The sequence below is a fragment of the Perissodus microlepis genome, chromosome 1 (genome assembly GCF_051167445.1).
Source record: "Perissodus microlepis isolate ML-2025 ecotype Zambia chromosome 1, ASM5116744v1, whole genome shotgun sequence".
Lineage (NCBI taxonomy): Eukaryota > Metazoa > Chordata > Actinopteri > Cichliformes > Cichlidae > Perissodus > Perissodus microlepis.
The window spans coordinates 26019735-26032875 of record NC_140461.1 but is presented as its reverse complement, the minus strand read 5'-3'; the positions used below and the strand labels follow the sequence as shown (position 1 = coordinate 26032875).

At 40.9% G+C, this 13141-nt stretch overlaps 1 protein-coding gene and 1 long non-coding RNA gene across 4 annotated transcripts in view; one reads left to right on the top strand and one right to left on the bottom strand.

The window, feature by feature from the left end:
• Positions 1-13141, bottom strand: part of LOC146393908 (uncharacterized) — a 79834-nt gene that overhangs the window by 44499 nt on the left and 22194 nt on the right. The gene's annotated exons all lie outside the window — the stretch shown is intronic.
• pou4f1 (POU class 4 homeobox 1) lies at positions 303-3459 on the top strand. The gene is made up of 2 exons (XM_084926546.1): positions 303-721; positions 1187-3459. Exons 1-2 carry the CDS (start codon positions 599-601, stop codon positions 2168-2170), a joined length of 1107 nt encoding a protein of 368 aa, XP_084782672.1. The 5' UTR covers positions 303-598; the 3' UTR covers positions 2171-3459.

Here is a 13141-nt window from a genome sequence, read left to right as displayed (position 1 = left end):
AATTTCATATTAAATATAGACCTCGTGTTTTTGTGTGTATATTTTCCCTAATACTCGATTGGAAACAACTTTCTGAAATCAGACGTCCAGCCTAAAATAGACAGATGCTCAATTCTGCGGCATCAAGTCAGTGTTATTCGGCCTCCAGTTAAAAGATAAGGCCTACAGGCATTGGGAACGGCGAGGTTCTGTGGCTGGGAGGAGAGGAGTGAGCCCTTAAAAAACGCAGGCATCCAGTCTCCAGATGTTATTGCCTGCCCTGTGAGCAGTTTTTATCTGTCAGCCTGTTCACTGTTCTGGCAGTTTATGTCTCGCGAGAGCAGCCGAGCACGGGCTTGACGAGATCTGAGGCGCTCAGGTGTAAGAGCCTCTCTCATCCCCAGCAGTGGGAAACAGTAGACAGATAAGTGCGTCTGAGAGACTGCAGGCATCTCTGTGATCTCCGGGCTCAAGGCTGCACTCGGCGCACTATACAGCGAACTACACTGCGTCATTACTGGATAGGCAAAGGATCACTCTGTGACTGTGATTGTTTTCTAGCTCTTGTAGCCGTTATCCCCCTTCTTTCCGTGCACTTTAATTGGAGAAGCTCGCCAAGATGATGTCCATGAACAGCAAACAGCCGCACTTCGCCATGCATCCCTCTTTACCCGAACACAAGTATACCACCCTGCATTCCAGCTCGGAAGCTATAAGGAGAGCCTGTCTGCAAACTCCACAGGTAAACCATCCCCGAAAACTTTCGCTTTGTCCTTGTTTTTTTTTTCTTTTCTTTTTTTGTTACTTGCCTAAGCTGCTTGCAGCACTGAGCGCTGTCTGTGCCTAATAACAAGGGCTGCTCCAAGGCACATCCAGCCAAGACGCGCACTTAATGTTTTTTTCATGTATTCCACAGCAATCACTGGAAGAGTCTGTGATCTTTTTGAAAGCATGCTCACGCAACGCCGGGCTTTACTATTTTTGTATTAATTTTTATGACTTGCCGCTTCTGAAGGAATACTCCGACTCTGTTATGTGTCGCCAAAAGTCCCGACTGACAGATTCATTTATGCTTTTTTCTTTTTTTCTGTCGCCTTCCTTTCTTCTTCACGTCCTTTCCCATTTCTTACTCATTTTGAAAACCTTCATTCTCCCCCTCTCTTTCTTTCTGTCTTTCTTTCTTTTATCCCCCCCCCCCCTCTTGCAGTTACAGAGTAACATATTTGCAAGCCTGGATGAGACGCTGCTGGCTCGGGCTGAGGCTTTGGCGGCCGTGGACATCGCCGTGTCCCAGGGCAAGACGCACCCGTTCAAGCCCGACGCCACCTACCACACGATGAGCACGGTGCCATGCTCGTCGACATCCACCGTGCCACTAGCCCACCACCATCATCACCATCACCACCACCACCACCAGAACCTGGAGCCACCGGACATCATGGACCACATCAGCTCGCCGTCTCTCAGCTTAATGTCCAGTGCGCACGACGTGGCGGGCGGCGGAGGTGGCGGTGGCGGCGGAGGTGGCGGTGGTGGGCTCATCTCCACCTCTGCTCACCCGCACTCTCACATGCACGGTTTGGGTCACCTCTCCCACCAAGCTATGAGCATGAACTCACCTCTCACCCACCACGGGCTCTTACCGGGCCATCACGGGGGAGGTCAAGGCGGCCCTGGGCTCACAAACAACGGACTTCCCTCCATTAATGACTCGGACACAGACCCAAGGGAGCTGGAGGCTTTCGCAGAGCGCTTCAAACAGCGGAGGATCAAGCTGGGGGTGACACAGGCGGACGTGGGCAGCGCTTTGGCTAATCTCAAAATCCCCGGCGTTGGATCACTGAGCCAAAGTACAATTTGTCGATTCGAGTCTTTAACTCTCTCCCACAACAACATGATTGCGCTCAAACCCATCCTCCAGGCCTGGCTAGAAGAGGCCGAGGGGGCCCAAAGGGAAAAAATGAGCAAACCTGACATTTTCAACGGAGGAGAAAAGAAACGCAAGAGGACCTCGATAGCAGCCCCAGAAAAGAGGTCTTTGGAGGCTTACTTCGCTGTACAGCCTCGACCGTCGTCTGAGAAAATAGCAGCTATAGCTGAAAAGTTGGACCTGAAAAAAAATGTGGTACGAGTGTGGTTTTGTAACCAAAGACAGAAGCAGAAGCGGTTGAAATTTTCCGCGGCTCACTGATGGGCGAGGAAGAGAAGTTAAAACAAAATTAAAAAAACAAAGTTGTGTGACTGAATTTGGGGACCAAGGGACACCGAGACACCATTTTCAGTCTTTTGTCTCCAGCGATTTTACACGCTGGTGCACGATGGACTTTAGATACCCATTTTATGAGGCTTCATATATCCTGTTTATTTTCACGTTATCGGTGAATGTGAAGTATGCAAATAACAGATTACACAAACTTGGCTCAGATGTTACCAGGGAAAAGTTTAGCGACGTCGACATTGCCTTTTAAATAAAAGAAAACAAAAGAAAAAAACTTGTGGAAAGAGGTAATTTGCTCGATACTATAGCGAGTTATTTTCTCCGAATAGGCCTGTTATTTTGAAGTATAGCCATTTACGAATTACCTCACTGATTGTTAAATGTGGTTTGGGTTTGATCTTTTCTGTCGTTGATATAGACTAAGTCATGACTGTTCATTTATTCATCCGTTCATTTATTCTTATTTGGAGGCTGCTACGAACTGAAATTTAGTTGCAAACTTTTTATGGCTATCGGAAAAAGAATTATTTTTCAGGCCTGCATGAAATCCTAATTCACGGGAAGTAATTTAGCCTGTGTGGGCTGTCACATCTGCAGATATATTTATTTTGAATTTGCACAAAGGACCCTTTAGGTTTCTAGATCGGCTATGTCGAAATGCGTTTGTATATACAGACATCACTTTATCACTTACCAGAGGTGAGCTCCTGTGTTCTGGAAACAAAATTAATAAGGGGGAGGGGGTCTATCTGCACCATTGGCATCACTGGGAAAAGTTTCAGACAGATCAGAGCATGATAGCTCTGTCTGCATCATTAAGGAGAGATCGCAATCAATAAAAGGGGGTTTTCGTTCTTTCATGTGTTTCAGTTTGCAGTGCAAACACTCTATGCATTGGAAGAAGAATCACTGCATAGCCTACAGCAGAGTTGTCTACTGCTAGACCTTATTTTGTGGATGGTGTAAGTCACTGTTTAATGCCTGTTTTCACATTGAGATCACCACGTTGTTTGTCGTGTTAACTGTTACGGAAACGTTGTGTAAGTAATATTTTACTTTGTGCACAAAAGTATGTTTACAAAAACTGCGGCGACATGTGCATCATGGAGAAAATGTCCCACTGTCTCCTTCCCTCTTTCACAACTTCTCCACTCTCCTCTGTTGTCCTCTTACTTTCATTGGTACTATTCATCCTGTAAGCCAAATCCAACAGGGAGGTGTGTTCCAGCAATCTTCTAATAAATCAAAGAAAGAAAACTGTGCTTTTCCTGGTTGTGATTCGGCCTGCACGGCACACGATTATCAAGGTTACTGCTGGTGCAATAGTTTAACGCATTACTATGGCCACGTGATAAAGCGTTTGGTATGGTTTTAAATGGCGTAGCTTTATTCTAATCAGCGATATAAAACTCATTATAATGGTTGTATATACATTTGCCTAATTTTAGAGGATAATATTAAAGTTTAAAGTTTAACTTTTGAAAGTTAGATGCGTATAATTTTACATTTTTGTGCCGTTAGTTTCTCTATTATTATTATTATTATTATTATTATTATTATTATTATTATTATTATTATATAAACTAATATAAGTTTTACTTGAAATGTTTGTTTATTTTTTCTATATTATACTCATAATATTTATTTGGTATAGTAAGTAAATTGCGAGGCTGTATTTTAGTTGTCCTTACCTTTTATTTAAACATCTGAACATAAAATAGGATGAATTAATAAGTAATAGGCTGTTAAAGGAAAATGTTTTCTTCCTATATTGACACAGGCCCAACAATCAACATTTAATGAAGTTTTAATGTAGAATAACTGAGCACTGACACCAGAGAGAGCGAGAGAGAGAGAGTGAGAGAGACGATAGAGAGAGAGACGATAGAGAGAGAAAGAGGGTGAGAGAGAGAGAGAATGAGAGAGAGGGGAAAAAGAAAAGTTGATTTTCTTTTTAAAAATGACCACTGTGTGACCTCTACCCCCTCCAAATATTTCTGTTCACTCCTAACTTGCAGATAGGCTATATCAATTTTTTTTTTTTGTGGGGCTTCACGTTCGGCTGCATTCATAAAGATGAATTTTTAAGAGCATGTAATGCAATATTAATCGCGATTTGCTGATATAAAATGCAATATTTTCAGACAGCTTTCGGGGGTTTCAGGGGAAGCAGGCGGATGAAGGAAGTCGCTGTTAAATAGCAGAGAAAGCTGCTCTTTATTGCTTTTCTTTAGCTTTTGGCTACACGGACAGAAGACAGCGAATCCTTAAGGTAAGTAAAATACTTTTTTGTTGAATTTTTAAGAAATTTTGTTGGTCATTTGTAACTTTTTTTCTTTTTTAAAGATTAGCATAGACGTATGTCATTTTGAATGAAAATATATATATTTTTTCTTCTGCAATTGCTTTTCCATTTAAATTGTAACAGGCCTGCTTCGTGGCGTTCCCCGCTGCTAGCCTTATTCCACTACTTCATTCGTTCAATTCTGTAAAACATAATTTTGTAAATCTAATTTAAAAATTGAGGACAATTGTGAAAAAATAATAGGAATTTGTTTTCGTTGTGAGAATATTTTTCCAAACGCTGTTCTTTTGCGACGCAGACTTTCTAGGAAAAAACAGAAAAGAATGAATGAAATGTAAAAAAAAAAAAAAAAAAAAAAAAGCTATTTGCTCATTTAGTGATATTGCAAATTTCCTGTCAGAAGGTGCCGCTATCACAGAGTCCTTTTTGTTGCATTGTTACGAAATAGTACAGATATATATATATATATATATATATATATATATATATATATATATGTGTGTGTGTGTGTGTGTGTGTATGTATACACAATGGCTTAAAAGTTTCACCACCTCATACTATCTTCTGAGAGTAACGCAACACCGCTGGCACTGAACACACTCCACGCGCAGCACCACACACGCCACATGGCAATCATTTCAGCACCACGAACAGCTCCGTTGGCGGATTGAAGAGTAATACATTATTGAAAGCCTATATCAAACAGCTCTGGGGTGCTGTCTCTCTGCACAGGGGCTCTGGATGAAGTCGGACTGTCTGCCTGCACAATAGCCTCTAATATGTTAATGGCCGTAGGGGATGCCTGAGGTACCATCCCCAGCTGCCTCGCCTACCATATGTCAGCCCGTTACGACAGAGTCCTCTATTAATCAGGGGGATATTTCATCAGCAACCTCACCGATATCATAACCCTTAAAGTTCTATCAATAGTCGACCGTGCCGGCGCCCGATCATAGGTATCCTTAGTGCCTGGGCCTAAAAGGGCCGTCCTCCTATAATCGTGTCTAGATCGTTTGAGTTACCCCATCCCGTCCCATTTCACTTCAGGTGTCCCGTTTGAGCCTTGTTACAATGAAAAACTAGATTATTGTTATTATTATTATTATTATTATTATTATTATTATTATTATTATTATTATTATTATTATTATTATTATTATTATGTAACAGTGTTAATCACCGCCTTTCTTTCCTCTTTTGTATTCTTGCATAGGCAGCGATGGATTAATCACGGAGCCTACCAAAGGATCTCATAACTTAATTCCTTCAGGCTACTAGTCAGGGGAGTAATTAATCTATACCGTGGATGTAAATAAGAGGAAATTGGATTCCTGACAGACGAAATGAGAGACTCTCTGACACCACGTTGGCAAATAATGATTTCACCACACGTTATGGTAACGCAGGCGCTTAGATTTATGAGAGCACGACTTTTTAGTATAGCTCTGAGCGGAGGGGAGTGGGCCTACCCTAATCGTAGCTGTTAGACGCCCAGGTTAAGATGGATTAGATCATTAGAATTACAACACTTCGAGCTGAAAGTTAAAGGAAATGGAAAGCTCTAACATACTGCGTTGGTTAAGCTTTTTTTTCCTTCTTCTTTTTTCTTCCCCAATTGGCTTATGCTTTGTTCTTGCTTTGACATTGTTACACCCAATTTATAGAGTTTCTTAAAACAACATCAGTAAAACATATCTAAGATAAGAGCTCCCAAGGAGGGACCCTGCTGATCTAACAATAAGCAAGAAGGAGGCCCTTTTGGACGGAAATGTCAAACCGGGGATGTGGATGCGTATATCCCCCAGATCTGCACTCATTTCCCACTTATATTTGCTCAGTAATCCGCTGTGGCAGCCCTCCATCGCCCGGGACCTGGTTTGAGAGGCGATGCTGTTGACACAAGGGTATATTTCAATCACAGAGGGTTCAGAGTCAGACGCACAACTTATTTGTCTAATAAATCCGTCATTTAGTAAGAAAAATATTTGATCTTGAGGGGCTGACCTCTTGCCATGTAGCTACTGACAGATAAAAATGGGCAGCCTATGTATGCTTCACGGATATGCAAGTAGTCTGCATAGCATAAAGCGCAATTTAGATTCATATTTGTATGGCGCCCAGTCAAAGCCCACACACACACACACACACACACACACACACACACACACACACACACACACACACACACACACACATTGTGGCATTTGCTGCCAGAAACTAGAGTTGGAAAAAAGGAAAAGGTTTTTTTTTTCCAGTGTTGAGGAGAAATAAAACATTTAACACACTGAACGTTTGTTTTGATTTAACAAACTATAAAAATAATGGAAGCACACACACACACACACACACACACACACACACACACACACACACACACACACACACACACACACACACACACACACACACACACACACACAAGCTAGATGAAGTTCGCAGTTACAAAGCAGCTTGGACACTGCCAACAATTTGAATTTGGAAGCTATAAAAGTATGATGGCTTCAATTATAGGGGGCATTATAATCAGAACAGCTGGCCTGTGTGGAGTGCCAAATTGTCGTCTTGGTAGTACAGAGCGTCATTAGAAAAGTTTTTGTATTGTTGGACTCAAAGTTGCGAAATAAAAACTCCCAGTAGGGATTTTCATTGTATTCATACACTGTCCAAGTTCACCATGTGTTGGGTTTTTCAAATCAGTCTGCTTGTTTTTTTTTTTTTGTAACCTAAAATTTTAAAACCCCTTAATGAAACTCTCTGAACAAGCAAACAGGAATCTCAGGCTTTTAAACGGCTTTAAAGAGTCCACACTGCCACTCCTTTCATCATCATGGCTCGAACATTTACTGCTTCTCCCGCTCACTGATCTTAATGGGCACATTTCCACCAGTTAGACGGTGTAACAGATGAAACGCCCTGCTGTTATCGTTGACCGGTACAAACAAACAAAACCAACCCCCCCCCCAAAACCCAACAAAAAACAAAAACAAAATGCACACGTGACTTTAAAATAAATACCTGAAATCACTTAGACAAATGTCAACCCAAACCTTTTGGCACATAACCAAGAAAAGCTCAAGTTAAACGGAGTACTTAGGCACCTATTACAATTTAGAGATTAGCGACGGTAGCCTGTATTCCTTACAGTAAAAATGATCCTTCTGTCATATTTGTGAGCTTTGGTACAACTCCAAATGTTACATATTACCTGCAGTGATGACTGTGAAACCCAGAGGCATATCCAACACAAATCTAGCTGACTATATGGTTTAGCCTCGTAGCTTCTTGGCCCAAGCGCTTGACAGCTATTCTGACAAAGTGCATCACTAAAACATCAAAACACTTGTCAGTGTCTGCATGGTTCGTTGCGGGATTCTTCACCTCGTTCAGAAAGTATTACCACCTAAATGTCACTTTATGCAAAATCTGCCTCACCTAAATGCCATTTATTTCCCAATCCCTGCCTCCCGAGCCGCCATGGCCCCGGGCGGAGTGCTCTTTGAACCCTAGTATTGAACCTATTTTCCTTCTCGTCATTACCGCACGTGCAGCAGATAGAAAGTGCGCGGTAAAGAGAGGGGCGCGCGACCGGAAACGAAAGGAGAGCCTGCACGAGCACGGTTGATGTCCTATTACTTGACATGCCCCTAAGTGGCCAATATTTTAAGCTTTTCGACAGTCATGAATAACAAGCGAAAGGGTTAGGGTTCGCGCTCAGGTCAGGGTTGTGTTCTCCTCTTATAGCATTGAATGACTCTCGAAAAAAAAGTGCTCTGTTGACGCGAAAATCGACGTAGCGTGTTTTAAATATTTCATAATAGACTGCTCGAGTCACGAAAACGTTTTACAAGTTGTCATAACCTGCCATACGGTAAAAATGACAAAATAAAATATAATTTTGCCATTAAAAATGTTTACCCGTTCCTTTAGCCTATTTGTTTATGGCCAGTAACTTTTGATAAGGTTCTCATGCCCCTCTTGTCTTTAGTCACTAAAAACAGGCTAATTTTAAAGTGAAACACAGTCAAATATTCCCGCAAAGCAAACATATGTTGCTTATTTTTGACTGACCTAACATCAATCCAACAAAGAGACAAACAGCGTATCGCATTTTTTTACGTCGTCACAAGACATTTCGACGGCAAAAAAAATCCTAAAAGGTTTTTGAATTCGTTTATTTGTATTTACTTCTTTTATAGAAACACTGTCTTCAGTTTACTCTGAACTTGTAGCCTAAATAGGTTTGAGAAGTGCAACACTTCTTATCGTACTAATGAAATACACAGAAATGATCCTACTGATTTGTCGCTGACCTTGGTGCTGAACACCACAATAACAACATGCTTTCTGGAGAAAAATAGCATGTTTTTCTTTTTAGGAATATGCTGAGCTTGAAAAATAAATTGGACACTGATGTCTTTAAAGTAGTCAATTGGCTCACTTCAAACGCCTTCGGGAGATCGTATGATGTGCATCTTCATAAATGTGAGACTATTTGAAGACAAAATTGCTGCGCAGCCGGTTAAAGCCACAAGTTGTTAAAACAGGCTGTCTTTCGAGGAACTAACTCGTCTTCTCAGGGTTCAGCTAAAACTTTTAAACGCTAGAGCTATTTTAGGGTTCATGCGTTTACCCTTTACGTTTCCAGTTTCCAATTTAAAACAATAATGATATTCTGAATTCTCACTTTTAACTGTCTACTTCAGTTAAAATTGGTGTTCCACAATTTTAACGGAAGTAGACTTTTTTTTTTTTTGCTTTGTTTTGTTAACTGAGTTAACTTTGTCCTACATAGATTAAAAATTATACAGATCTACTTCTTCGAGCATGAGCTGTGAGGGTATTTCATGTTCTTGCGAGTGGCCAGTTCCCCATTGGTAGATATTGAATATCTTCCTCTGTACACATAGACTTCGATAATGAGGAGTGTCGGCCACCGTTTGCCCGCCGCCACGCCATCAAATATTCATCACTGTTGATTAAACAGCCGGCAGCTGCCGATCGGCCGGGTGTCAAATTTGTATCCAGCTACCTCGCTACTCAGCCAGGCTGAATGCAATGGATTTGCACTCTGAAATGTTCCACGAAATAATAGTTCACAAAGTGTGTATGTACGCCAAAGTGTGCGTGGGGGAATATCAGTGGCACTCTTAAAATATAGCAGGGCTTAAGCGTTTTTATCCTGACCATCAGCCAGAGCAGAGAGAAAAAAGTGTTTGTGTGTGTGCGTGTGTGTGTGAGAGAGGTTATTGTGAGGCACGTTAAATATTTCATGAGTTGTTAGAGGTTGGAGTAGAGAGGAAAGACTGCCCAGGAAGGCTGGTTCAACTCATTTGCTGAACTCGAACTGGGAAGCATGGAGGGGGAGCAAATGTTGACACACACACACACACACACACACACACACACACACACACACACACACACACACACACACACACACACACACACACACACGGAGAGAGAGAGAGAGTCTTTATTGGTTGAATAGGCATCCTCTTGAAAGCCAGTGACAATGTAAATAGGGCAATTGCAGTAGTACTAGTAGCACATTTTCAGACAGTCCTTGCTCACGCTTGTCTTTCCCCTGTTTCCTCTGCCTCTAAAGGTAAAAAACACCACTTAGCTGTGCCACTTCAAAGTTCCACGGCTTATTTAGCATCTAACTGACATCTAATTGGATGACTGATGGCAATTTGATTCTCACTTCTCCCATAACAGGAAGAAAAAGCACGATTTTCTTACTTCCAACTGTTTTGACAACACAAAGGTACACATAGATAGATAGATAGATAGATAGATAGATAGATAGAAAAATGTCAGATAACTAATTTTGTAGTAACCTTTTGTACTTTGACTCAGGACTGAGCTCAGGTTCTAATACTATTATACCTACCACCGAGCTAACCTAGGGCTGGATTCCAATAAACTGACTCAAGGTAAAATGTTTTAATGTGCACAGATGCTTGGTCAGGCCACTAATAGGTATCTGTATTTTTCTGTTTAATACATCTGTGTCATGCGCTGTAGAAGACATTTAATAGAACCATGCAAAAACAGTCAGCATTTGACAGCAAGAGGCAGCGTCTCAGAGAAAGACTGAAAAGACAAAAAGAGAGCTCAGCTTACTGGCCATTGATCGCCTTTCTCTGATCCTATTAGCCTCTTGTTACCCAGACTGGAATATCATCCTCTGGATCCCCTTACTGGAATATCCAACTCATGACACAGTTGTTAGATCAGCACCTCAACCCGAATGTCGCAGATCGACCAGCCGGCAGTGAATTAAAATGAAAAAGGCTGCACCACTGACTAGTGGTCATGTCGCTCAAATGAGAAATCAAGACAGATCTTCTTTAGTAGAGTTTAAACGAATCAAAAGCTTGCAAGTAAAGGTGTTTTTTTTCTCAATGAAGCATTTCACCAGGAACTGATAACTTTTTAGCACAAAGTTTCTCCTGCAGTCAATAGACTCATCTCTACTACCTTACATCCCCATCACACAATACATTGTGTTGTAATCATCATCAGGCCCAAGAGACAGTCACTGGATGCCTCGAGGATCACATGTAAGTTCCAGCCATTTCTGATACCTTTCATCAATACCACATGTTCTAATATTGATTGTTATGTCCTCAGTGTCCCGACTTCGCACCTTGCAGGTCACACAGTGTGAAATCAGCTCTCCAGTTTGTTACTCCTGAGACCTCATTGGCTCCTCAAAAGACTGACAGCTTTGACAGGTGGAGCTGGAGTCGACTTTGACAAAGTACTGATTAGCCTGTCACTCTGAATGGAGGAAAGCTGTGAACTATGTAAAATTCATTCACTCACTTCCTGCAAGCAGACTGACTGCATTATCTCACTGAGCTAGATAAATTGAGATGACTAATTATGCTTGAGTTATAAGCACCGATCACATTGATGCATCTGTGCAAGAGTTTCACTGCATAGTTTTGCTGGCATTTCAGTAATTATACGCCAGTTTGTTAATTAATGGGGTGTAATTATCTAGTGAATTAACAATCTGGATTATTAGTTTGTCCTACAGTTCTCCATAAAAGCAGAAAATAAATTCAGTCAGTTCTTGACTGTTTAAGTTTGTTTTGTTTTACCCATCAGATTTTTATGGGGCTGAATACTTTCATTCACGCAAAATAGCAAAACACAGAAATCTGCATGGCTCATTTATTCATGCCTGCCTGTGTCATAGCATCGCATCTTTTAGGTGCTTTTTAAACATCTGTCTACTGTAGAATGGAAAATTAGCAACACTGGATAACTGTAGCTCATTTACAGCTTGTTTGTCTTTTGATGACTTACAAATACCTGACAAACCAATAAAACTTTCTCACTTACTTCAGGTTCTTTACACATGTGTATGTGGTCGGCACATGTGCATACATGAGAACAGTCATTAATAAAAGGATGCGACAGCTCCACACATATAAAAACCACGAAAAAGGCTTACAAGAAGCTTTGTTAAAATGTTTAAATACATTGCTTTGCCAATTAAAGTACATAAAATGCACTAAAATTTAGAAAGAAATTTATTTTTTTTCCACATGTGGTATGGAATGTGAAATTATGTCACTGATATTTTTATATTTATGTTTTGTAATTAATCTTAAATTCTTTCTAAATGCCAGCAGGGGGCGACTCTTCTGTAGAAGCCTATGAGAAAATAACTTTACGTCAATTTACTCTACGGTCAATTCAGTGAATACTTTTACAATAAGGTTAGGGTCTCACCTGAAAGCTTTAAGTCTCATTAATACAACTCAACTATCATTTTGTAAATTATGCTCTTATTAAGACTAAAATAAAAAAAATGCCCATGGCCCTCAGTTTCAAAGTCAGATCACAGATCATGCCACTAACAACCAAGATGGTGATTTGACAAACATTAGACTTGAGACATTAAATTAGGATACCACAAACCAACTGGCACCTTTTCCATCTTTTGTATACAGTCTATGATATGTTGGAGCCAGTTACACCATCGTGGGGCTTACAAATGACAACTGACAAGTAATAATTGAAAATTGTTCACCTTGTCAAATTGTAATTTAATATAATTAGACATGTACAAATGAACATTTTAAAAATGTCTAAATTAATTAATCCAAGAAAACAGATGAACTGATCCTAAGATTAGCACGTACCTTAACACATCCTTTATCTCAAACCTGAGCAGACCAGACTACTGTTGATACCACCTCTAATTACCATGATTGACTGTTGTGCAATATTATCCGTCTGGGTACCCCCCCCATCAAGAATCTGGAAGGAACCCTGGCCCACAAAGTCAGGATCCAAATATCAGCCACTTATTGACCAATGTGACAAATAGCGAGGGGGGTGGGGGGGTGGGGAGAGGTTCAGCAGTCTGGGGAGAGGGAAAGGTGAGGAGATAAAGTGTACCACTGAATAATTCAGAATGAAAACACAGAGGAAATCGATCACAAGACCAAAATCTGATATTAATAGCAGATTACACTACAATGTTGGGTGGGTGGTGCATGTGTGTGACAGACATGAAGAGAGTTATGTAGGTGACTAATTTACTGCGTGCCATGTGGCTCACACTCTGTGAACTCACTTGGCTTTCACTTTATGACTTTTAAAATAACCATCTGCAC

What these genes read in the sequence shown, in the direction of transcription:
- pou4f1 (XM_084926546.1), top strand. Translation starts at nt 599, where the DNA reads ATGATGTCCATGAACAGCAAACAGCCGCACTTCGCCATGCATCCCTCT. An exon ending in CCTGTCTGCAAACTCCACAG is followed by an intron (nt 722 to 1,186) that starts GTAAACCATCCC and finishes CCCCTCTTGCAG; the next exon opens with TTACAGAGTAACATATTTGC.